At 49.5% G+C, this 26908-nt stretch overlaps 1 protein-coding gene across 1 annotated transcript; it reads right to left on the bottom strand.

The window, feature by feature from the left end:
* Positions 1–20812: 20812 nt before the first annotated feature.
* On the bottom strand, positions 20813–26668 carry eci2 (enoyl-CoA delta isomerase 2). The gene is made up of 11 exons (XM_084940320.1): positions 26463–26668; positions 25837–25895; positions 25450–25553; positions 24586–24684; positions 24215–24406; positions 24062–24131; positions 23642–23744; positions 23244–23364; positions 22352–22441; positions 21852–21995; positions 20813–21396 (listed from the first exon to the last, which is right to left on the bottom strand). Exons 1-11 carry the CDS (start codon positions 26516–26518, stop codon positions 21241–21243), a joined length of 1194 nt encoding a protein of 397 aa, XP_084796446.1. The 5' UTR covers positions 26519–26668; the 3' UTR covers positions 20813–21240.
* Between the last annotated feature and the right edge of the window lie 240 nt (positions 26669–26908).

Below are 26908 nucleotides of genomic sequence, written 5' to 3'. Positions count from 1 at the left end.
GATGAGTCCACTGTCAGAGGCCATAAGAAGATCATTTGTAACCTTCACTAAAGCTGTTTCTGTGCTGTGATGAGCTCTGAAACCTGACTGAAACTCTTCAAATAAACCATTCCTCTGCAGATGATCTGTTAGCTGTTTGACAACTACTCTTTCAAGGATGTTTGATATGAAAGGAAGGTTGGAGATTGGCCTATAATTAAACCTTTTCCTGTGTGACTGGCACTCATATATTCATCCATATGTATCAATCAGGACTGAAAAGGTCAAAGGTCAGAGCAGGCTGGAAAAGAGCACTTGAGGTCAGAGCAGAAGTGTTTGGAGATGTTATAGATGTGACCTGAGCTGACTGCAGGTGTGTGCCGTGTCCAAACATCTGCTTCAAGCTCCTAATCCTCCTAATCATCTGAGCTCAGCCCTCCGGGTGCTCTCGCATTCTTTCTTAAACAGTTTCACTCGCAGATAAAAAATGAGGCGAGCTGGCCGAGCTGCTCTCTGAGGCTTTGCAGGGGAAGCCAGAGTTCATTACGAAGAAGTCAGCCTGTCGTTTTTCCACAGCGCCTTTCCATCAGCCCAGCCGTGAGTTTCCCCTCTCTCTCTGCCCGGCACCACGGCTCTCAGATGCTTTCAGTAAAGTCCAACTTATCTAAATAGCTGCTCACCACAGTCATTCTGCCTACAGCACGAGGCGTCCTGCTCATTTGTTTAAAGACGCAGAGAGGCCTCAGATGATGTTTTCCTAACAAGTGACCTTTGTGGTTCAACAAAATCTCAGGTTTCTCTCAGCACCACAGCGGGTGGGACACCGTCCACCGTGGGACACTAACAATGAGATCCTTTAAACACAGACACGGTTCTGGGAAGGAAATAAATAAAGGACAATTTGAAGAGTGAGAATGTTTGGAAAGTTTAAACAAATGTGATTAGTGAGGACGTCTGTGTCACGGCCCGATCGTCTGACGAAGCGTGGACATTTGGACAGCGAGGACTTTTCACATGTAAGGACGCGTCTCAAAGGCAGAGCGCCGTGAGGGTTGGAGCTCAGGCCCTGCTGTGGCTGACCTGCTGTGCTGGATGCAGCAGGTCATCATGAACGTGGTTTTCACTGCTGAGATTCAGTTTCACTAAATCACAACATTAGTCTGCAGAGGTCGGCTTTGGACAGTTCCAGGAAGGTGCTCCACCCTCTTCCTGAACATGAATCCAAGTAGTCCTGATCCTGATCCTGATCCTGGTCCTGGTCCTGGTCCTGTGCTGGATGCTCATATTTAATAATGTCCAAAGTTTCTATTGATGAGCTCAGCATGAGCACAACGCTCCTGGGCTAAACACTCTGTTTATCACCATTTTTTTCTACTCTGGGACTTTATCATGACGTCCCTCATCAGGGTTTCAGGTGCAAGCCCCACCCACCTGTCCTAATCAGTAGAAAGTTGTCTTGCAGGGGGAGAAGCTTGTATCAGACAGAGGAAGGACTGAGGGGCTGCAGGGCGGTACAGTATCAGATAGAGGGATTATTCTGAACTGTGAATCATGCAAAGCTGCTCTGTGAGAATCCATGAAGAAAAGATGGAGCAGCACAGGTCCTCTGAAAACATCTGTGATCAGTGCTGTTCGCACCACATGACCCTTCACGAGTCAGGAAGCCTTCAGCGTGCAACCTTCACTCACGCTGCACTGACATGTCTGATCCCCCCGACAGCTCCACTCACAGCACCTTTTCAGGTCACAGGTGTATGACGGTGCAAACGTGGGTGTTAGACGTGCAGCTGTGAGAAGTTCACAAACTTTCATCTTTAAGTCGGCATGTTGGGAAAGTTACAAATGTTTCAGGTGTTTTTGTCACAGGTGCCTTCTTTCGATTATGACATCATGTCCTCTCTTCCTGTCTCTGTCAGACAGACAGGATGTGACACGTGACCACCACGTGTCAGTGATGCCTGTAGTGTGTCACAGTGTGTTACATGAAGCTGCTCCTCCGTGTTAGTGGGTCTGTGAGGGAGTCACAGTGAGTTATATTCATGATCCCACCATCAGGACCCAGCACACACTTCCTGCTCAGTGATTTCATCACTGCACAGCTGCACACCTGCACAGCTGCACACCTGCACAGCTGCACAGCTGCAGGTGGGGAATAACTCACCTGCTGCATTAACTGATGGGTTCATTCACATGAAGTCAAATCTGCTTCTTCATGCTTGGAGTCACGAATTCATCCAAAAACACTGTTTTCATTATTGTTGATGGAGGAATCAGAGTCACCACACAGTTGCAACATGAACATGTTTTCTTAAACAAAGTATTCAAAGGAACATCGATAAAGCAGTAATGAGCTGCTGTAGTTCTTTTCCCTGACAGGTGTGGCTGTGACGCTGGTCTCTGTCACTCTGCTTTGACCCTTTACCCGACCTTTCCAGGTGATCCTGCACAAACTGAGCCGTGACTTTGAACCCTCGGGTCCTTGCGGACGCTCACAGTGTGTTTGTGCGACATGAGGCAGACAGGTTATTTAAAAGAGGCGTTTCTGTTTGTGGGACCTGAGCCTGTCATCGCCTCTAATTGCTGCTTTGCACAAACAGCCTTTGTTGGAAACGCCACATCGTGCCCAGTGTTTGGTTTCTCTGTTTAACGTATCGTCCTATTTATACTGCGTGCACTTCAGAGCGGCGAGCACGTGCGCTGTCGGTCCTGCAGAGACGTCTTTAGCTCTCTGCGCCTGTTTAACGACCGCCTGCTGAAACATTCATCCTCACATGTAATCTGAGACGTGTTTATGTAATATGATGAAGCTTTCCATCTCTTGCTGATTTTATGTAACACGTATGAAACATTTTCCTCCTTTACAGTTTGTTTATGAGCATCATCGACCACAGAGACCAGAGACAAAGTAACCACAGCGAGGCCGAACTCCTCCATCATCAAAGCTTTTCAAACAGCCCCATACAGATGCAGCACATCTGCACCTAAACATCTGAGGTCGCAGCAGGTGAGCATCAGAGGAGCCGTGATTTTGTTCCCTGTGCACGAGTCAGCCATTAAACGCCGGCGCCATCACCTGACCCCAGGTCGCAGCGAGGTGGGTCAAGATTCGCTGCCTCCGCCTCTTCCTCGGTTTAAATTTAGACCTTCGTGGCTTTGAAGCGAGCTGAGCTTCACGGGCCTGTTCACACTTAGCTGTGAACGTTTGTGTGTACGTGTGTGATGTTTACAGCCTGTGCAGACTGATAACCAAGCAGCCACGGCTCTGATGATGATCCTCTGTGGGTTCAGGAGGAGACACCACGCTCTGAGTGGGAGCTGCAGACGTAACAGAGGACGAGTTAGTCGTCCAGCCCTGAGTTACTCTGCAGCTGGAGTCATCTGTCAGTCCAACGATCGCGTCGCTTCTTCTGCTTCGTCTGTGGTCTCTCGTTGGCTGTGTCAGAGGGGCAGCTGAGTAAAGAGGAGCAGGTGAGGACCGACGATCACAAACATCTGTGTGGGCCCTCCCCTCTGACCACAACAAGGTCCAGGCTTTCATCCTGGTCTTTGATGGCTTCATGAGATCACACAGGCCTCTGAGCCGCTACACTGTGGGTCACACTTTTACTGACGCTGAGGCGTGTGTGAGTCAGGCCGGCCTCAGGTGGCCCACCGTGACCGATCACACACCCCTGCAACCCCTCCCTCAGACAGCCAGGTCCTGCTCACAGCACACGTTACTGCAGTGCACCGCCACCAGGGGGCGGTGTCAGAAATACAGGCGACAACCAGCATTGATCCACCCACCGGTCTGTCCATGGGGCGGGCAGAGACAAAGACAGAGAACAGTGAGCTCAGTAACCACAGAGACACACAACCTGCACAGGAGACAACAAAACAACACATTATAATAAATATACAAAAACCATGAAAAGGGACACAAAACAACCACAGATGAACAAAAACGGCACAAAACTAGACGAGAAACACAAAACCTCGATGAAGACGCCAAACAGGCAAAAAGTTCAAAGAAAAATTACAAAAAAAAAAAACTTGATGAGAAAAACCCACAAACAGACAAACGGGTGCACACAGCTGTGAAACGTTATTATCAGTGATGCTGCTGTGATCACACACACACACACACACACCTGGTCTTAGCGAGCTGTCGACTGTGCTCACTTTCTTTGCTGACTCAGCAGAGATCAAACACTCGCTCCCAGCAGCGTCACACATGTGCCTGCACGCTTTGATGACTCGACGTCTCCACACTGCAGCACGCACACATGACATCACTTCCTGCCTCACATTGCGAGGTCTTTCATGTCCACTTCTGAAAAAGTGAAAGCCCAGAGTGGATCTGACATGAAGCAAAGACGGTGTTTCCACAACCCTAACACCACAGCAGACAGACCCACACTGAGTGAAACTCCAGTGACACGCCCACCTTCATAAAGGCACAAACCCAGAGGATGAGGAGCAACGCCAACGATCAGCGTACAGAGGTGCTGACATCATCACAGAGACTCTCCTATAATGACCAGAGTGTGTGTGTGTGTGTGTGTGTGATACACAAACTCACCATAAAGGGAACTAAAACAAAAAAAGATGCAAACAGGTCCAACAACACCTCAGCAGCAAAGACACAAAATAAAAGCACCGCAGATAAAGACCGAGTTCGTCCTCAGCTGACAGCAGAAACTCGACACTATTTTGAGATTTTCAGTTTACGTTTAAAAGATTTTTACAAATGATAAAAACGAATAAAGCTCAGGAAGAGCAGACATCACAATAACACACAGACGGAAAGGCTGATTCACAACGACTGAAACACATCGCACAATTCATGCAACAAGATGTAAACCGGCTTCTTCACTTCCTGTCTGACGGTTGCTCCTTCCTCCTCCTGTGTGGAGGTGATGGTTAGACTGACGCTGACCTGCTGACCCCACTCAGGAAAGTCTCTGGTCTCAGTTTCACGGTGAGGTCGGTCACACACAGGCTGCTGCACCAAAATCCTCCATGTGCTCATTTAGGCAGATTTCAAAATAAAAGCTCTGTATTTTGAAGTGTGTTAATGTAGCAGTTAGCACTTTTACTTTGAAGGCGAGTGTTCTCTGTTTCCTGCTGCGGCACACTTTGTTTAGCTGTACGCTTGGAGCAGGTGGCTCCACGGAAACTCTGTGGCAACCAGCAGGAGTCTGCAGTCCAGCAGCCTCCAGCAAACACCGTCCAATCAGCTGCCACGTGGCTCCTGGTGACCTCAGCCCCCCCCCCCCACCCCCCACAGACAGACACAGCAGAGGTCTGCAGGATGTGACTCAGCAGATCCTTCTGTCTGATGTGGGCTGCTTCACCACAACACACACACATCTGGACACACACTCATCACCAGCGCAGTCACACGCTCAGATAAACGTCACACACCCACTCGTGGAAACACACACGCACACACACCTGTCCCAGCTGTGGTGGTGTGTGAAGCTCACCCAGCTCCCAGAGCTGCTCGTGAACCAAACTCATGATGGTGGCTGATGGAGACGCTTCATCCTGCTCTGACCTGCAGCTCTGAGAGTGAAGCAGGTGAAGCGTGTGTGTAAATAAAGACAGCTACACTTACACATCAGTAACACCTGCATATGCTGAGAATGTGATCAGGACCTTTAAACGCGCCACAAACAACCATCTGCTTCCCTCCCAGGAGCTCAGGAAGCCCTCGACCCTCCAGAGCCTCCACGATCACCTGTGTGTGTGACAGTGTCACCTGTGAGACGCCCAACGTGTCCTCAGTGACAGGACAGACCATCAGACCATCCCTCAGCTCACATCCTCAACAATCCAGCAGATCTCTGTTACCTCACCAGTTACTGTTACTGACCTTTGAACAGGCAGAATGACCTCTCACAGTAACCTCACAGGATAAAACATAATGTCTTCTTAATCAGCAGATGTCCCCTCCTGCAGCCAGCTGACAGACAACATGGATGGGAATGTTAGCTCCAGGCTCCTTCTTATGAAATCGTGGCAGGTTTGGAGAAGCAGCCGAACTGTAAAGACAAACGACTGCCGTTCCTCAGGACACCTCCACCCCCACAGAGGAGGCCTCGTGATAAACATCTCGTATCTGTGTTCTTTTCTTGTCCAGCCTTTAATCACCACAGAGCGGCTGAAGTTAGCTAAAACACAAACTGACCCTCTGAAAGTCAAACAAACGGACCAATCAGAGCCTTTAAATGAGACTGAATCGTCCACACTGAGGCAAGAACACAGCAGTGATGCTCGGCTCGGTCGGAGACTCGTGACGTTCCCAAAAACTGCAGAACAACAACGAGCTCACAGGGATGTTTGTGAGGAGATCCAGCAGAGCCAGACCCACAACAGAGACACACAATCACACAGACAGACACACACAGTGGAGACGTGCATGCATTAAACTAGCTCAGCATCACAGACAGAAACTCTCTAACGAGCAGCAACATAATGTTTCTCCTACTGAAAACATCCAGATGAACAGACTCAACGTTTGGGGATTTCCTCTCCTGGATGATGGAGCATCAGGACACTTCACTGCAGACCTTTGAGACTCTGTTTCTGTTCTCTGATGGTTCCTGGTGGTTCTGGGTCTCCCTGAGTCTCTGTGGTCTTCAGCTTCATCTTCTCTTCGATAGGTGGGAGAAGCTCTGAGGAGGAGAGTGTGATGGGTTTGGAGGTCTCCAGGTTTCATTCGGTTTCTCTTGGCTGACCTTCTCAGTCCTGGTCACCGTGGTCCTGAGCTGCTGACGCTCTGACAGGTTAGTGCTGCTGTTTGCTGAGACCTGTAAGCAGCTCCGCCCAGGTGTAGCTCGTCCTTCTTCAGCTGTCACAGTGTTTTGTTTACAGGGTTTTCCAGGCCATCACTCATCCTCTGAGCCTTTACTTCCTGAACATGCAGGTAAAGATGGACGCTCAGGTGTTCCAAAGCATTGGTCCGCCTCCTTTGGTTTTACCAGCAGGTGTAAAAGTTTGTGGTGTTGTTGCTTCACACGGTTCATGAAGCGCTTTACGTTCCTCCACGTGTCCACGCGTCTAACCTCACTGCACAAGGTCACTTCTGATTGGATCACTTCTAAACTGCCCCGCCTTTCTACACAACTTGATGATCTCTGATTGGACCTCGTCTCCCGGATGTATTTTTGTCTTGTGTTGTTTTTTTCTCATTTTCATCAGAAAACAAACGTCATCCATGAAAACTGTGATGGAAGTTACAGGTGATAGAAACGAGCTCTGCTTCAGTGAAAGGCCGAATCCAGTCTAAGAGCAGAGACGTCCTTCAAAAACAACTGACTGAGCCAACAGCTGCTTTTGGACTGCAGGACCAGAACCAGGACAGCTGCAGGTCTGAGCAGAGACCCAGAGCTGCCGATGGACGCCATGACCAGCAGGTTCACAGCCTTCACGCCATCACGGCGGCGAACATTTTAAACAAGCGGCTCATTGAAGAGTTCTCGTGGTGTTTTTGTACCTCTCATAAACACGTAACAGCAGGCCTCAGTGTTATTTAAATCATCCTCAGCACTGTGGTCTGTACTGTAACCACACTCAGGACCTTCATCGATGAAGACCCCTCATCTGCACCTGCCTCCATCAGTGCTGCCTCAGACAGAAGCAGATGTGTAACCAGATGTGTGTGTGATCAGATAAGTAGGAGAGCACAGTTTTAACATTCCCCTCATTCCTTCCCCAAACTCAGAGGCAGCGGTCCGAGAGCTTTTATGAAGATGAATAATGGAAATGAGGCAGCTCTGTGACCCTCTGCCTCGCTTTAACGCACTTCCTGTGGCCAGCAGAGACGGCTGGAATGCATTATGGAGATGAAGCCAATGTTTTTGGACGTCATCCTCCCGCAGTTTGACTTTTATGTGCTTTTACCTCAATCAGGCAGGTCTGAGAGCTGCCGGGCGACCCGTGCAGGGCAGAGAGCAAACGAGCCGGTGGGCTTAAAAGCAGATCCATTTGCATGTTCTCATCACGGCGCTGAATTATTCCTCAGTGATGCAGCGTGACTGGAGAGCACAGCTCGCTCTCCACGCACCTGCCGATTGATGTGGACGGTTTATTGGTGACTTTCCACTTCCTAAACTTTTAAACGACTGCATGAAAAGCTGATTTTGTTTCATTTCACAACAAGCAATTTACTCACATCTACCAGTAACAGACGCCTCATGAGTCCAGCTTTACTCATCTTTATAAGCCTCTTTCTACAAGCATGAAACATCCAAACCATCAATGCACAGATTCAAGTTTCAAGCCGTGCACTAACCTAAAGTTACCTCAGCTTTAGTACCTACATCCCCAAATGCTTTGACCCTAATTTATTGCCTCGCCTGTCCTGACAAGGCGCCACTGCCGCACTGCGCCCAAAACACACAAGACTGAATGAATCTCCACCCGTGAGCTTTCTCTGCAGCTCTCTGTCTTCTGGGGTGGAGCTCGCTGGTCATCATGTGACCTGAGGACCCTGACCCTGTAGAGACAAAAAACTTCTTCCTCTAATAACATGCAGAAACCATCAAGGAGTACGAGCGGCGAGGGAGGAGCAGAAGTCTTAAACGGAGGAGGCACCACCTTCAATAAAGTATGAGTCTGCTTATCCGCGGCTAGGTCACAGGGGCAGCAGCCTGGCCTCCCTCTCCTCAGCCACCTCCTCCAGGGGAACTCTGAGGAGTTCTCCAGTGTGTCCTGGTCTGCCCCGGGGCCTCCACCTGTGACAACATGCCCAGAACACCTCCCTCTAAGGCTGTGCGATATGACCAAAATCTCATATCCCGATATAAGACATCTATCGTCCGATAACGATATAAATCACAAAAATGTAACATTTTCTGTAAATTCTGTGAATCTCGGGCAGCTCGACTTGCGTGAAGTGTTTCCAGCTGCGCGTCATGTAGCTGGAGTCGAGTGTTTTAACCGATGCATGAAACTACACATTTTTAGACATAAGTTGTAACAGCCGCCGTTTTCTTTGTGAGTATTTATTGCACGGCGTGCTGCGGGGAAAAGCCTGTTCTAACATTGGAGTCTAAGGTTTATTTTTTAGCACCTGGCGGCTCTTTTTTACTTCTCATCCGTAAATAATCTGCTCTTTCACGTGATTCAGTTTATTTTGAAAAGTCTCAACAGGATCTTGAGCTTTATTGTGAAAGGTTTATGTGGAACATAAACAAGCGGACACGCGATGGTGTTACCGTCGTTGCTGCTGTCAACAGTTTATTTTGCGACACCACGAAACAAACGATAGCGTAAAATGAAACGATAGATGTTTTTATATCGTCATCCGATATTTATCGTTATATCGAACAGCCCTACCTCCCTCAGGAGGCGTCCTAGTCCTGTACCTGAACCACCTCAGCTGCCTCCTTTTGATGTGGAGAGTTAATGTTTCAGAGGGAGAGAGACGCCCTTCAGACAAAACTCCTGGAGCCTGAATGCATTCATTAAGAGTCATAGAGTCGGTCGTTACATCACACACTCCAGGTGTACACAAGCATAGCAATGCTATAACGCCACGCCCACAGGGGGAAGAACAGCTGCTATAATGTTAGCTAAATGTTAGCAAGCTGCCGCTGTTATACGTAACAAGCTACAGCTTTGTGAGTTGTATAAATTCACCTCCAACACCACGATGCCTAAAAGCCACATGAACAGGTAAACGATGTTTGAGAAGCTCTTTAGTTTTACAAACGTTGTCATCTTGTAACAAAGTGCTGCTAGAAACATCTTCACCATCTTCAGATGGACACGTATCCATGCAGCTATTTTAAACCATCAGTTTAGTCAGATCTCAAACACTGGACTGACAGTTCATCAGCCAATCAGCTGTTAGCCTTTGTTGTTGTACTGACTCACAGTACGAAGATGATCAGGAGACAACAACGATCACACAAACCTTTACACAGCGTATGATCTCACAACAGCTCGGCTTTAGTTCACCTTCTATTGACCAATCACGTTCCACCATGCAGGTAAACATTATGTTTGTACCTGCTGAAACATGACATCAGCCACACCCACAGCAGCAGTGGGTGGAGCTTCACTGTCGTCCCGAGTGTGAAAGTCGAAAACTGTAAACTCAGGAAGTGTTTCTGCTTTTGTGTCACAGAGCAGACGAGGGAGCGAGGAGGCTCAGATGGATGCTGCACGCCGCCCTGCTCGTGCTGCACCTACACGCTGCAGTACAGCAGCGCATTAATGTTTCACAGTCAGCCTACAGCGAGCTCCATCCATTACATTCAGCTTTCCTTTCTTTGCTTGTTTCAGCTTCCATCTCCTCCTCTGTGGCGTTCACACACCTCCCTCTCTCTGCAGTCTGTATGTAGGTCAGGAAGCCGTGTTACATGTAAATGTCGCTCACGCGCTCAGAGCGGCGTCCCCGTGATGCAGGGACTGACTGAGAGATGAAATGAAACTCCTCCGTCCTCTTCAAACGCTCAGAGAGAGTTCGTCTCCCGGGCGACCCCACGAGGCTGCAGCCGCCCGCAGAGTCCACGTGAACTCGCTGAAGCCGCTTTGATGAAGGAGTCTGGGGGCGGGGTCACATCTGCACAGGTCAGTCAGGTTCGCCTCGGCACAGGTGTCAGCGCTAGGACCGGAAAATGAAACAACCAGCATGAGCTTAAGTGAGCCGAGTGGACGAACCACAGAGCGAAGACGAGTCCAGAGTCCACGAGCCGTGAAACGAACTGTCTCAGGTACAGCACGCTCCAGCAGCGCTCCATCAGTGCTCCATCAGCCCTACATCAGTGCTCCATCAGCGCTCCATCAGCCCTACATCAGTGCTCCATCAGCCCTACATCAGTGCTCCATCAGCACTCCATCAGCGCTCCATCAGCCCTACATCAGTGCTCCATCAGTGCTCCATCAGCCCTACATCAGCACTCCATCAGTGCTCCATCAGCGCTCCATCAGTGCTCCATCAGCGCTCCATCAGTGCTCCATCAGCCCTACATCAGCACTCCATCAGTGCTCCATCAGCCCTCCATCAGTGCTCTATCAGTGCTCCATCAGCGCTCCATCAATGCTCCATCAGCACTCCATCAGTGCTCCATCAGCCCTCCATCAATGCTCCATCAGTGCTCCATCAATGCTCCATCAGCGCTCCATCAGTGCTCCATCAATGCTCCATCAGCGCTCCATCAGTGCTCCATCAGTGCTCCATCAATGCTCCATCAGCGCTCCATCAGTGCTCCATCAGTGCTCCATCAGCGCTCCATCAATGCTCCATCAGCGCTCCATCAGTGCTCCATCAGCCCTCCATCAATGCTCCATCAGTGCTCCATCAATGCTCCATCAGCGCTCCATCAGTGCTCCATCAGTGCTCCATCAATGCTCCATCAGCGCTCCATCAATGCTCCATCAGCGCTCCATCAGCGCTCCATCAATGCTCCATCAGTGCTCCATCAGCCCTCCATCAATGCTCCATCAGTGCTCCATCAGCGCTCCATCAGTGCTCCATCAGTGCTCCATCAGTGCTCCATCAGCCCTCCATCAATGCTCCATCAGCGCTCCATCAATGCTCCATCAGCGCTCCATCAGTGCTCCATCAGCCCTCCATCAGTGCTCCATCAGCGCTCCATCAATGCTCCATCAGCGCTCCATCAGTGCTCCATCAGCGCTCCATCAATGCTCCATCAGTGCTCCATCAGCGCTCCATCAGCCCTCCATCAATGCTCCATCAGCGCTCCATCAGTGCTCCATCAGCGCTCCATCAGCCCTCCATCAGCGCTCCATCAGCGCTCCATCAGCCCTCCATCAGCGCTCCATCAGCTCTCCATCAGCCCTCCATCAGCCCTACATCAGTGCTCCATCAGCCCTCCATCAGCGCTCCATCAGCGCTCCATCAGCCCTACATCAGTGCTCCATCAGCCCTCCGTCAGCGCTCCATCAGTGCTCCATCAGCGCTCCATCAGTGCTCCAGCAGCGCTCCATCAGTGCTCCATCAGCGCTCCATCAGCGCTCCATCAGCCCTACATCAGCCCTCCATCAGTGCTCTATCAGTGCTCCATCAGCGCTCCATCAGTGCTCCATCAGCCCTACATCAGCACTCCATCAGTGCTCCATCAGCCCTCCATCAGTGCTCTATCAGTGCTCCATCAGCGCTCCATCAGCGCTCCATCAGCCCTACATCAGCACTCCATCAGTGCTCCATCAGCCCTCCATCAGTGCTCCATCAGTGCTCCATCAGCGCTCCATCAGCCCTCCACCCGGTCAGGTTTCCCTCGGCTTGTCTCCCACTCAGCTCACATTCACCCACAGTCGTCCTCCTCCAGGTTTCACTCAGTGGATCAGTGAAGTCACATTTCTGGAGCAGCAAACACAGACACTAAATCTCAGAGAGAATCGTGTCCTGCATCAGTGCTCCATCAGTGCTCCATCAGCGCTCCATCAGCGCTCCATCAGCCCTCCATCAGTGCTCTATCAGTGCTCCATATTCATCACATACTCTGGATCCTTAAACTAAAGATGAGACCTCACTGGCGTCTCTGACACAGGTGGAATATTATCTGAGTGAAGGATCTGATCACTCAGGAGTCTCCTGTTCCTGCCACTACATTTAATTAACCAGAGTCATAAACCTCAGTGGGAGTGGATCCTCCTCAGGTGGCAGCACACTCTCCCACTGTGGGACTGTGAGGAAGTGTGGAACCTCTGCCGGCAACAGTTTAGTCACTTTGATCCGACACCAGGAAGGCAGCGAGTCCTTGTGATCTGTGGGCGGGACAGGAAGCACTCAGGTGTCACACGTGTAAAACGTTCAGGTTTCCGTGGTTACCTCGGGCGGTGACAGTCACAGCTGGAGGCTCATTGATGAGGTTTATCTGTGTCGCAACACAATTAGATTAATTTATTTCTAACGTTTCCATTCAGATGTGGGTCAGAGGGTCAGTGGCACAGGTGAAAGGTCATCGGGTGAATCAGCAGCATTTGCAGGATGTAGTGCTGAGCGGGAGTTTAACAGTGTGGAAATGAAGCAGCAGTGAAAACGCCTCCAGCTCCTCCAGATTCTGAGTAACAGCTTTGATGCTGCGCTGCCAACCAAACCACAGCACAATGAAGCCAGCCAACCAGAAGAGCCGCCTCCCCCGCACGCCAGGGAGGAGGAGAATCCGTCGCTGCAGCGGGTCAGTGGGTTTGATCGCTGAGAGGAGTCACTCCGGGGCAAGCCGCGCCTCCTCCTGAATCTTAATGAGGGTCTGCTACACAGAGCGAGCTCACACCTGCCGCCATCACACACTGAACATCAGCCTCTTACAGGCCTTATAGACACACCTGCTCAGGCTCATGTGCGACTGTGATGTGTTGCAGAGACATCAGCTGAAGCTCTACACAGCTGGCTGTACTCTCATGTAATACCTCTTTGAACCACACGATGGTGCAGCGAGTCGGTGCACTCGGGGAGGATGCTTTTATAACTCACCTGTCTAAATCGTACTTAAAGTTTGCTTTATTAGGGGCGTGGCCTCTGTGACTGACAGGTGGCTGTAGCTGCTAGCTTCATCTGAACTGGACTCTCGTGTTTGTGCTGTTGGAGCCTTTTAATGATATCATGTGACCACTAATAAGAATGTGGCGACCAGGTCATCCTGTGTCCCGCCCACATGTTGGCTCTAAAAGTCTCACAAGCACAGAGCTGTGCCTGGATTTAAACCCAGAGAATAGATAAACAGGTTTAAAGGTAGCGAGCCATAAGAATAAACTTTAACTTTATGTTTTATGTCTTTACTCAGCTGGAGCAGGAGAAAACTTACGTCAGACCTGGATCCTGAATCATTTTATGAGTTATAGATCTGAGAGCTCGGGTCTCACATTCATCAGGCTTTAATATCCTGTTAGTTTGCACTAATTAACAGACACACAAAGTGAAAACAAGCAGATATAAAATCAGTCATGTTGATGGTCAACATGGGATCGACAGAGGGTTTCAGGTCTTCTCTGGTCATTTGATTTCTTCCATGAATTAAGAGCACACAGCTCAGCCGTTAAACCAATAATAATGACACACAGAGAGCAGAGCTCCAGATGTTTGCACAGCAGCAGGAGCTGCAGCCTGATGCTATCCTGGAGAAAGGTCAGCAGGTCAGGAGATGACATCTATTTCCATCAGCTCACGCCGCAGAGCTGCATGAATATTTAGATTTCCACACGGAGCAGATGTGATTAAATCCTGCTGATTAGACTTTCAGGCCAACTTGGAAATGTCATGTGAGGACAGGTGTGAGGCGGCGCTGTCACGTCCTCCCCCTCCCATCCGCACGAGTCCCCAGCTGATCTCTGAGGAAATTTTCATTCCAGCGGCTCGGCGCAGTCATCTGAATGTAAATGCTGAGCTGATTGCAGAGCGGCGAGGATCTCCGGTGGGAGGAGGCTCTCTGATGCGAGAACGCAGCCGGCGTGTCCTCGGCGAGGTCGCCGAAAACCTGTCTGACACCGAGACCCCAATCAGATCTGCGAGGGAGGACGACGTGACGGGAATAATCAGGTGCTCCCCTCACAGACTCACAGAGAGCTGGATCACTGAAACACTCACAGACATGATGGAGACAGATTTATGAACCAATCACACGCCTCCAAACACGCCCGTGTTAGAAACTACACGAACAGTTCGTTTGTCATCAATGTTTGTTTTTCTTTCTCTGTCGAAGTGTTTGAGGCTCTCCTGTTAAAACCATGAGCTGAGACGCTCAGCGGCAGCTGGGAGCAGATACAGGAGACCCGACTCTGACCCCGACTCCTCCTGAGGTTTCAGGTCCCCGAGCTGCTGAGTCCACGTTAACCGGGACAAACTGCTTCCTCTCCTTTGGTGGACGGGTTCCTCGTGGATGTGTTTATTATTATTTTTTATTATTTGATTGTAGTTTACTGTCATTATTGTTCACCTTCAGCTCACGTCTGTTTAAACCTTTGAGAAGAAAATCTTTGATTTATTAGTTTTATGAAACGCCTCGTGACAACCTCGCCTCTCATTTTGTTTTCTTCTCTCCACCAAAACCATCTCTGCTTTCCCAGCTCGTTACCCCTCCCCCACCCTTTCTCTCGCTCTTCATCAATGACTCTGTGTTATCTCCTCCTCTTCCTCCTCTCTGTCCTGACTTGATGCTCGGAGGTCACATCAGGTAAATCCAGCTCTGTCTCCGTTCTTCAGCTGTGAAGTTTAATCCTCTGCTCCATTAAACTCAACCTAGAAATGCTTCGATCTGATTGGTTCAGTGAGCGAGCTCATGCTATAGACTCTGTGTGAGTCTCCGTGGATCAAACTTCCACCATCCTGTGGATGTGGACAGATTCAGAGTTAGGTCAGGACAGCGGAGGAGAAGTCGCCTCCAAGCATCACAAAGTCTCACAGAGAGCAGCCGAGCACCTTCACTCTGCTGATACTGAGGTCAAAGGTCAGGGAGATCAGCTGCCTTCTGCAGCAGTTTAACTTCATCTTCACATTTCTCTTTCAGACTGGCCGTGTTGTACTGTAACAGCTGGTAACAGACGGCGCTCAGGAGACCAGGCGCTTTTAATTTGTCTGTTACTGCACAGCTACAGCACACGCCTGCCCTCTGCTGGTGGAGGAGTCAACAGCACCCCAGCACAACAGTATATTACACCATCCATCCATCATCCATCCATCATCCATCCATCATCCATCCATCCATCCATCCATCCATCCATCCATCCACCCATCCATCCATCATCCATCCACCATCCATCCATCATCCATCCATCATCCATCCACCATCCATCCATCCATCATCCATCCATCCATCATCCATCCATCCATCCATCCATCATCCATCCATCATCCATCCATCATCCATCCATCCATCCATCATCCATCCATCCATCCATCCATCCATCATCCATCCATCCATCCATCCATCCATCATCCATCCATCCATCCATCATCCATCCATCCATCATCCATCCATCCATCCATCCATCATCCATCCATCATCCATCCACCCATCCATCATCCATCCATCCATCCATCCATCCATCCATCATCCATCCATCATCCATCCATCCATCCATCCATCCATCCATCCATCATCCATCCACCCATCCATCATCCATCCATCCATCCATCATCCATCCATCCATCATCCATCCATCATCCATCCATCCATCCATCATCCATCCAGCCATCCATCATCCATCCATCTACCCATCCATCCATCATCCATCCATCATCCATCCATCCATCCATCCATCCATCCATCCATCCATCATCCATCCATCATCCATCCATCCATCCATCCATCATCCATCCATCTACCCATCCATCCATCATCCATCCATCATCCATCCATCCACCCATCCATCATCCATCCATCCATCATCCATCATCCATCCATCCATCCATCCATCATCCATCCATCATCCATCCATCCACTCACAAACAACATTTTGGTATTTTGTCTCATTTATTAGAGAAACTAAGGCTTGTTACATCAGACTGAAAAGTCTTCTTTCATGCTCTTTAACTATCAGTGCTGACTGAGCTCAGCTGGTTTCATCACTTCTGTCATTATCATTGAAGAACGTGGGTTCAGTCGACCTTCAGAGGTCGTCGTTTGTTTCAGAGCGGGTTTTGGAGAAAGTGTGAACAGTTTATGACATTTGTCAGAATGATTATTTTATTTATTCCATGACTATGAAACCAGAAACGCCACAATGGTGTTACCTGGTTAGAGTTGGTGTCACAGATAACTGACTGAAGGCAGGCGGAGAATCACAACAAGCTCATCCTGAAGCTGGAGCTCCTGACCTCCACCGAGTCCTAGGATCTAGGAGCACATCTGGATCATGAGAACATCTCCCAGTTTTCTCAGTGGACTGTGCCAGATGTTCAGTTTGTTCGTCTCACAGCGGTGAAGAGTTCTCCCAAAATAATTCCTGGATGCAGATCAACTCCAATCACATCGGGTGAAGCCTCAGCTCTGCGAGTGTTTTCATTGGACTCTGGTTTTTTTGGGTAATGACCAACAAACCGATCACACGACCTCCTTCATGGAGGTAATGAACGTAACAGCGACGCAGCACGGCGCCTTTTAGTTTCATTTATGAACAACTGAAGGTAAAAGCACGTCTTCTTCACCTCCTCTCTCTCTGACAGATGGCAGGTCAGTGGGACAGCGCCAGCTTATGTGATTGGCTCCTCACAGCTCACCAGAGTCTGAATACACATCCATCCATCTCTACCTTTTATCCAGGTAAAGGTCACAGGGGGCAGCAGTCTAAGCTCCGCCTCCCTGATCCTCCCCCTCGACTCCAATGTGTCATCCAGCAGATGTGGGCTGATCACATGATCTAACAGGACACACTGCCCTGTGATTGGCCCAGAAAGCCCGTGACCTTACAGCCTCTGTGACATCATCGCTGTGCTTCTTGGTGTCTGTTTTCAGCCCTCTGTGCTCGTGTATGAGCAGTTTTAGTCTTTGTGGCTGTTTTGTGTGTTTTTAGCCATGTTGCCTCTGTGTGTACTCCTCCACCTGTCCTCCACCTGTTGTTGAGCTTTTAGATTTTTTCTCTGATGTTTCAGAGATTTCTGCAGGACACGATTTTCTCTGAGATTTAGTGTCTGTGTTTGCTGCTCCAGAAATGTGACTTCACTGATCCACCGAGTGAAACCTGGAGGAGGACGACTGTGGGTGAATGTGAGCTGAGTGGGAGACAAGCCGAGGGAAACCTGACCAGGTGGAGCTGCAGCCGGAGAACAAGAAGGGAAACACAAGACGAGGAAGGGAGGAGGCGAGGAAGGGAGGAGACGAGGAAGGGAGGAGATGAGCGGATGCTGAGAGTGCAGACTGGCAGCTGGTTTTCCACCCGTCTTGTATTTCATGTGAAGGAAGTGTCCAAACCCTCAGCAGGCCACACACCGGCCACTCCACGAGCACCAACCCGTCTGCAGGAAGATTTAAAGGATCTGAGGTGCACATGATCAGATCCTGATGGAGTAAATGTTCCCAAACTGTGATCTCACTCCAGCGTCCTCCCAGAATGAAAATGCTGTTGTGCAGCATTACATTACTTCCTGGATTCAATCAGCAGTTTGAGAAGCTCATTAAATCGAGTTTGACCAACTTTAGTTTAATAAATCTGACAAAAGATTAAAAATTAACATCTTTCTTGTGTTTTTACTCTCACTGACTTTAACCTGCAGGCTCCAGTACTTCATTGATGAAGACCTCAGTGACCACTCTGCTTCTTTAGCTAAGGGTTAGCCACCTCCCTCAGCACGAGGCCTTTAACACACCGTGGACGCTCTGTTACCACAGTGACCTCACAGCAGCCGTGTTATTGGTCAACGAACGGCTCTGTGAGATTTCTGCACATTTTCATCCTCTGAGGCTCCGACAGTCAGATGATGACTTCTTCTCCTGCATGCATCACTGAGGGAAATCAGTCACACCTGTGCAGCACCTGTGCAGCACCTGTGCAGCACTCTCATCGTCCCTCATATTATTATGTAAATGGACTCGACACAGTGAAAGTGATTCTGCAGAGAGGCTGCACATGTGGACGTGGTTTCCTCCTCCTGTCCCGGTGCCATTGTTAAACGCAACAACAACAGAGGCCACAGCTCAGAGAGATGGACCCCGCTTCCTGCTCAGGCTTCAGAGCAGAGCGGGGTTAAACATGCGCCCAGATGTTCCAGATGCTCCACTTTTACTTTCACACAATCTGAAAGCCGAGCTCACCGATGACGTCACAGCTGCTGCTGCCCACACAAGCACACTCCACTGTGGGCGCTGAGGTCACAGCTCATGACCACAGTCTGCTAGGGACCGTCATCCAACCTCCATCCATTTACCTGACTGCTCCATCAAACATCCGCCCGTCTGTCCATCCAGCCTCTGCTCACAGACCTGCTCCAGACTCACCTCCATGTGCCGGTCAAACCCGTGTCCACACTCTACACTCTGTAACTCTTATGTACACAATCACACACTTTAGTTTGCAGCAGGTTTATTGATTTGTAGGCGCACACATTTAGTTTACTTATGTATTTGTGACTGATCCTTGTTTCTTTTATGAGCCTGACATTTGTTATTTTTTAAATATAACTTCTTGGGTTAAATAAAGGAAAACCCTTTTCTTCTAATAATTCCTGTGACTCGTCCTGCTGTTCAGCTCCATCGAGGTGTCCCAAAGCCAGTGAGGGAATGACCTGAATGACCGTCGCCCTCTGTAGTGGAGAGCCCAGAGTCGGGCAGCCTACAAGAACAAAGAACCACAGCACGTTGTCCAGGCTGAGGATACTGGGGCTCTGCTCTGGAGATAGGTGATGTGGTTTGGTTGGAGGTCTGACCTCAGTCACAGTGACTCATGTGGGTCTGGGATCCTGGCGACCACAGAAGGGGCCGTAGGGGTCAAGGGGAACGATTCAGTCCAATCTCAAAGACTTGATGCTTTCACCGAGCAGCTCCATGAAGGAGACGGATCACTCCTGTGCTATCTGCTGAAAGTGACAGAGTGGAAGGACAGAGTGTACGACCTGTCCTCAGCTGTGGGATGAAGTCGCACCATTATCCAGTGAACCGGCCTGTAAACATCACAGCTGAGGAACAATCAGACTTCCTGTTTGCTCCTCAGCATGAATCAGTGAAGCTGCAGGATCACCTGCTGCCCTCACAGCTGCTTCATGTGCAGGTGAGTGCTGCCACCTGCTGGACCGTCTCACCACCAAACAGCACAGAACCTTTCAAATCTCTCATTTCTAACAGGCCGGCCCGATTCTGACTGATGTTTAACTCCTGCTGCTTCTGATGCAGTGTCCAGTTTATTAGGTACGGCTGCTAAACTCTTCATTAAACTCAACAGTCCAGCTGTTCTGACATTTACAGTAAATTATATAGAACAGAATCAGAGTCAATGGGCGGGGCTTAACCCACATTTTAGCCGTCACTGACAGGATGGCGGAGCAGACATGAAATGACCGTTTGTCTTCAGCATCCTGCCTCCATTTGGTCCGAACCACAGGAGCGTGTCATGGGTCAAAGTCTGGGCTCATGTTTCTCATTTATGAATATCTGTACGAGTCTGGCTTCACGGCTGCAGCTCAGACAGCGCCCTCTGTTGGCAGTTAGAAGCACAGGGTCAGTGGGGGCTGGACTTCATCTAGAATGATGAAGACTCGTCCTGAACGAGTGAAAGCTGGAGGATCATGTTAGTCTGGTTTGTTTGTTGGAGTTCAGGTTTCCAGGCCTGGGAGTCCTGCGTTAATATAAAACCTCTGGCAGAACAGCTGGATGAACTCCGGTGTACACAGGTGTTCATAGACAGCTACACCTTTCTTGGCTGCTACCTCAAAGCACACCGTGTGCTGCACAACATTCAATATTTACTGTTATTTACATTTATTTAGGTTATTGCAGTGGTGCTGTGTTATTGTGTTGCTCTTGTTTTTCTCTCAACAGGTAATCAAGGAAATTTGTGTCCTCTCTCACGTCCCTCTTCCTGTCTTTCTTCCCCTCCCTCTCTTTTTTCTCCCCGTCCTATCCCCCACTCACGTCTGACCCGTCTGTGATAACTTGAAATGAAATAAATAAATAAATGAATAATAAAGGTCAAATGGACCAATACGACAAGGCCGTGATGACCCACCTGGTAAAGTAAATCTGTTGGGCGTCTTTGTTGAGCTTCACACACCAACTCTGACGGCTACAGAACCAAACAGGCAAAAACAAAGACGTTTGATTTACAGAATAATGGGTAATAAAGGGTAATGAAAATTATAACTGTCAGACAGATTTGATATTTTTGTAGATTATAAAGTGTCCTTTATAACACAAACACAGACTGAATATTTACAGAGAAGACGACCTCATCGAGTGATTATGATTTTATTGGACAAGCAGACGTCGGAGAACGCTGAGCAGCAGTTAGTGTTTAAGGCACTTTACCAGCAGTGAGCACACTGAAAGCATCACGGTGTGAAAACTGAAGCTGCTCCATCAGCTCAGACTCACAAAACTCCTAAAACATCAGCTGAGGACAGAAGCTCTGTGAGCTTTAAGCCTGCGTTTCATTCACTGATATGAGACCTGCTGCCACAGCCTCAGAGCCTCTGCACCTCCCTACCCCGCCCACCAGGTGGCGCTCACACTACAGAGAACCACCTGTGAACTGTTTTCTGTCTGTGGCGCCTCAACCTGCGCTGTGATTGGTCACGAAACATCCTACAGTCTGCTCTAAGTCACTCTACAACATTTACAATTAATAACCATCATCTTCATCATGCACGCCTCCTCTTCCTCAGAGCTTGGCCTTGGCCTGGAAGAAGCTCATGACGGCGTTGAAACACTCGTCTGACGTCCAGCGCTCCATCAGGCGCTCCACCTCGGCGTCGTTCACGGCGTGCAGGCGCTCCTTCTCCACCGAGCGGATCAGCTGTTTGGACAGAGCCAGAGACTGAAAGAGGGGCGGAGACAGAGAGGTCAGAGGTCAGATTAAGCTGATTCAGGGCCTGGACTCGTTTCCCTGCAGACACAGCCGTCAGCATCACTCTGAAGTCCTTCATACACAGAGACCAGTTTCTGGGTTCACCTCAGAGCTAACTGCTAACAGGACAGTAAGTATTCAATTCAATTTTATTTATATAGCGCCACATCACAACAAAAGTCGCCTCAAGGCGCTTCATAGGTACAGAGAAAAACCCAACAATCATATGACCCCCTATGAGCAGCACTTTGGCGACAGCGGGAAGGAAAAACTTCCTTTTAACAGGAAGAAACCTCCAGCAGGCTCAGGGAGGGGCGGGGCCATCTGCTGTGATTGGTTGGGGTGAGAGAAGGAAGACAGGATAAAGACATGCTGTGGGAGACTTGAAAGCAGTAGAGTACTCGAGTGAGTCTGTGTGTGATTACGTTGCGGGGCAGCTTGGCGTAGGCCTCCAGCCGAGTCCAGACCTCCGACTGGAAGCTGCTGTCGGGGAAAACCTCGGTGACCAGGCCGAGCTCACAGGCCTGAACCGCCGTCAGCTTCTTGTTGAACAGCAGCATCTCGCTGGCCTGAAGACAGAAGGAGACAGTCAGAGAGCTCATGTCCTCTACGTCCAACCAGCAGATACTCACGTCACATCAGTGTTACCATGGTTACAGTCATGTTTACTAACTGTGATGGTTTTAGGTCCAATGGTTTAAATGCTGTAAAATGTAACTAAAAATGAGGCAGCTTGAAATCAAAGAGATGAACTCAGTGTTTTCCTTTCATGTCATCCACAGAGGAACACTTTCACCGTACGACCTCACACATACACACAGAAGGAAAGGAAACGTCAGTCCTAACAGCTGCCTGCAGTGTACACAGGTTACCAGCAGGGGGCAGCGTTCATATGAGCACTGCCTCTGTGACAGTGTGTGTGTACCTTAGCAGCACCCATGAGTTTAGGGAAGGTGTAGGAGGAGCATCCCTCGGCGCTCTGACCCAGCTGACTGAACGGAGTGTGGAAGGTGGCCTGAGACACACAGAGGCACAGCGTCACCGCCTGGAGCAGGTCGCTGTCACGTGACCTGAAAAGGTGTCTTTCATGGAAACTGGACGTTGAATTGTTCATTAACAATAACAATGAAGCTCTGCATAAACACCCAGCATCAGATAAATGAGGATAACACAGGTCTGCAGGTTTCCCTTTTAAACTGAAATCTGCTGTCCTATACCCGAGTCAAGAAACATATCAATGACATCCTGATGCATGCTCGACCATCCAGGTAAGTAAATCTCCGAAAGTTGATTCTGTTGACTGCAGGTTTGCAGCCCACTGAGTGAACAATGGGCTGGGAGGTCAGTTCACTGATCATGGAAACCTACATCCACATGAACAGACTCCAGAGAAATACAAATAGGAAATGGGAGCAATTGTGGGAGTCAGTAGGAGGGGGGAGGGTATGGTCAGATGATCGTGTCTCACAACAGTTATGCATAGTTAGTGTAATAAAATGGCTGTTGTGCATTTCTAATGTAAACTCGTGTTTTAGCAAAAACCCTGTAGGTGATGGAGGGAGATGGTGTTTTGCAGCCGGTGTTATCGTGCACTGATAATCATGCTGCGCTGCAGCGCAGTCAGAATAAACACGCAGAGCAGGTCCAGCTGTGACGTGATCACAGAGGCAAGATCATCATCCAGGTGAGGAAACACACCTGCGTCTGCACTCAAACAGCCTGAGCCTACGAGTCAAAGGTTTCATCATCATCATCATCATCATGTGACGTCTTCTGTGTGTGTGTGTGTGTGTGTGTGTGTGTGTGTGCGCGCGCACCCTCTCTGTGGCGTAGACCAGGTCAAAGAGGCCCAGCACAGTGACAGACACGCCCACAGCCGGTCCGTTCACCACGGCAACCAGCGGCTTGGGGAAGTCTATGTAAGCGTTCACGTACTTCCTGCAGAGAGACAGAGGAGAGCTCAGGGTTTCAGGTTTGGCACCAAATAAAACATCCTGACTGTGCGAGGTCGGGAATGATTCAGGCTGATCTCTCCTTCAGGTCAGTTTGAGGTTCAGAGGTCAACAAGGAGACGACCTTTAAGGACCTCACATGATGCAGATGACGGCATGCATGCAGAGCCACTGTGATCCACGCTATACTTAAGGACACGAATACTTTGGTACTTTTACTCGAGTACAGTGGGTTTCCTGCTGCTTCCATCATGAACACTCACCTGAGCAGATCTGCACCACGTCTGGCCATCTCCTCCACCCCGTTCTCCGGGATCTTGGTGAAGTTGGTGAGGTCGTTTCCACTGCAGTAGAAATCGCCGGCGCCTGAAACGTGAGAACGAAGAGAACACGCGTTCACTTCAACACGAGCCTGAAGGTTTCAGTCGGAGTTTAGTCCCAGCGAGGACGGACCGCCGCGTTTCCTCAGACTCATTCTCACCACGAACAGCAACAATCATTCATGATGTTCAGTAACACAGAAGCATCTGCAGGCCTGATGGTGAACCAGAAACGTTCACACAGCAGCACAACTTTATTCATTTGACTCTTCTTCCTGTCAGTGGTTTGTTCTGGAAGCTCACAGGACCTGACACACAGCCCTGTGTGTGTGTGTGTGTGTGTGTGTGTGTGTGTGTGCGTACCTGTAACGACGGTGATGACAGAGTCGTCCGTGGCCGCCTGCTCCAGAGCGGCGATGATCTCGTTGTACATCTGACAGGAAACACAGATATAAGAAGAAAAGCAGGTGTACATGTTTTTGTTTCAGAGTAGCTTCAGTCTGAAGCGTGGCTGACCTCGGTCGTGATGGCGTTCTTCTTGGCCGGTCGGTTCAGTTTGATGGTGGTGATGTCATCCTCCTTGGTGACCAACAGCGTCTCGTAGGTCGCACCGCTCCCAGCTGGCTGTGCGCTCACCTGGGCGGAGCTTCCAGTCTCTGCCTCCACCAGGGAGCCAATCAGGTCGCAGTACTTCTGTCGGGCTTCATCCTAACAGATTCAAACCAAAGAGGAAAGAACACAGCAGAGCGGCCTGTTAGCATCAAGAAGCTAAAGGAGGAGCAGATCTGTGAGCTCCGAGCGCAGCGACGCTCCCGAGAGAATAAAAGACTTCCTACAGACAGCTGAGCAACGACCCTTCATCATTTATCTCCCTGCTGTGTTTGTACCTGTGAGATGGAGCCCAGAGACTTCCACGCGTCCCACTTGGCCTTGTTCACAAAGTCCAGCATGCCGGGTTTGGGAGCGTTGCAGGGACCCTGGGTGGCCTGAGCGACGAGGAAAAGGAGGAAGAGGAGCAGGTGAACTTATACTGAAGTCCTTCATGAACCCACACACCGGGACTTTTACACCGGGGCAGAGTTTTGAGCATCTCTGTCACACGTGTCGAGCTCGGCTTCATGTTAGCGCTCCGAGGAGACGAAGCAGCTGTTAGCAGCACACGCACGACTCCAGCCAATGACAGGAGATCAGCACGCTCCCACATCTGAACGCTGAGCACAGTTTTACTCACGTCTCCAACCGGGACGACAGACTGGTGAAGGAGCAGAAACAGAAGCAGCTGCTGACCCCTCAGCTGACCCCACAGCTGGCCCCACAGCTGACCCCACAGCTGGCCCCACAGCTGACCCCACAGCTGACGTAAGAATCTGGCAGGTGGCAGCAGTGAAGCTCAGTAACAAGATGGAGCGACTTATATTTTCCTTCACTTCCAAATCTAATCAGTCCCACAGTAACACCAATTAAATTAGTTTTTTTACACTGAGGTTACTGAAAATTAGACTCAGTTTTATGAAGTTTTCATAAGTATCATTTTTTTTAAGCTAATACTTTTTTTAAAGGAGGACATGATTTTTTTTTTTTTAAAAAAGGTTTGACAAATCTGGATTAACCAATTACAAACCTGCTTTGAAAAGCTCCACGTGAGAATTTTCCAGAACACCAAATGTCTGAATGTGGAACATCTAGAACGTGTGGAACATCTAGAACGTGTGGAACATCTAGAACGTGTGGAACGTGTGGGGAACTGGCACCTGTTTGAAGAGAGCGTAGATCTTCAGTTTGACCTCGTTGCCCGGGTCGTCCTTCAGCGTCGACAGTTTGCTCTTCGCCTGCTCAAACTGCTCCACCGTCACACCTGAAAACACGCAATGACATCATCACCAAGAGTCCCCGATCATCATCGTCATCATCATCATCAGTACATGTGCTGTTTGAGCTCCTCAGGGCCTCTGAGATGAACGTGGAGAACTTACTGTGAGATTCTAAAATCCCAGCAGAAATAAACATGATACAAACCTGTTCTCGGCTCTGTCCTCTCCGTCCCCATAATAACACCTGTTTATAACTCACTGTGCTTTGAAGGCTCTCCTGCTGCTGTGAACATCATGGATGATGATGATGATGATGATAATACTCACCCATCATGGGAGACGCTGTGGTGTGAAACTTCAGGCTGGGAATGTTGGATCGGACTGACCTGGAAACAGAAGCACACACAGTGTTTACAGAGCCAATCATGACTAACCTGACTCACACTTTCACTACAGCTTCACCCAAACAGGCGCAGCTCAGTGATGAAGAGTATTGCTGTGGCTTCTTCGTCATTTAAGAGCAGAACCTCCATCTTCAGTGTGAATATGAGCTATAACATGCTAGCCCAGCTGTCTGCTCACCTGTGACCCGCTCACTGAATGAACAGAGGATGAAGCTGAGCCTCATCTTCAGGTCATGTCTGAATGTGGAGCAAAGGTCGCGGCTAGCTGCAGCCATGCTAGCTGCAGCCATGCTAGCTGCAGCTAGATGCTTATATAACAGCTGATATTTCGCCGCTTTGAGCGCGAGCAGCGCACCTGTCAGCTTCAGCCCGTCTCTGTGTGACACCTGAGTCTGACAGGTGTCGTTAGCTGTCAGGTAACCACAGACCCCCGACACTCAGTGCTAACAGTCATGCTAACTGTTAGCTTCCTCCAGACTTTTCTAACTACAGTTAGCATCTAAACTTCTGATTCCGCCTCAAACACAGCGCGGGCCTCCCCGGTCATACCTTGTTAATGTGACACGGCGCCAGACAGCGGAGCACCTCAGGGCGACGCCGGCCATTAAAGCGCAGATCCGGGGGTCCAAGGTTCGGGAGGACGGGCTAAGGCGGTGAAGGGTTAACTAGCGTCGCCACAGTGGAGCTAATCAGCGGCTAACATGTTTACATCGCTGCTCCCGCCCACGCCGTCATCTCCTGCTCTCCCATTGGTTAAAGAGAACTGCTGCATGTCTTCCTCTCTCTCTGTTTCCTGTCAGTCCTGACTGTATCTATGGAATAAAGCCAAAAAATAAATAAAGTCAGCTTCAACACAGACTGAGCTCACATGATTTGATTTGATTAGTAACAGAAACTAATAAAATGGACAGACTGTATATAAAAGATGGCTGTAGCACAGTTGTGGAGCCTCTTGCTGCCACCATGTTGCTTTCTGTGTCCAGAAGTGACCATAT

Source organism: Perissodus microlepis, chromosome 9, assembly GCF_051167445.1.
Source record: "Perissodus microlepis isolate ML-2025 ecotype Zambia chromosome 9, ASM5116744v1, whole genome shotgun sequence".
Classification (NCBI taxonomy): Eukaryota; Metazoa; Chordata; class Actinopteri; order Cichliformes; family Cichlidae; genus Perissodus; species Perissodus microlepis.
Note: the sequence above shows the minus strand (reverse complement) of the source record. Positions and strands in the feature narration are given on the sequence as shown.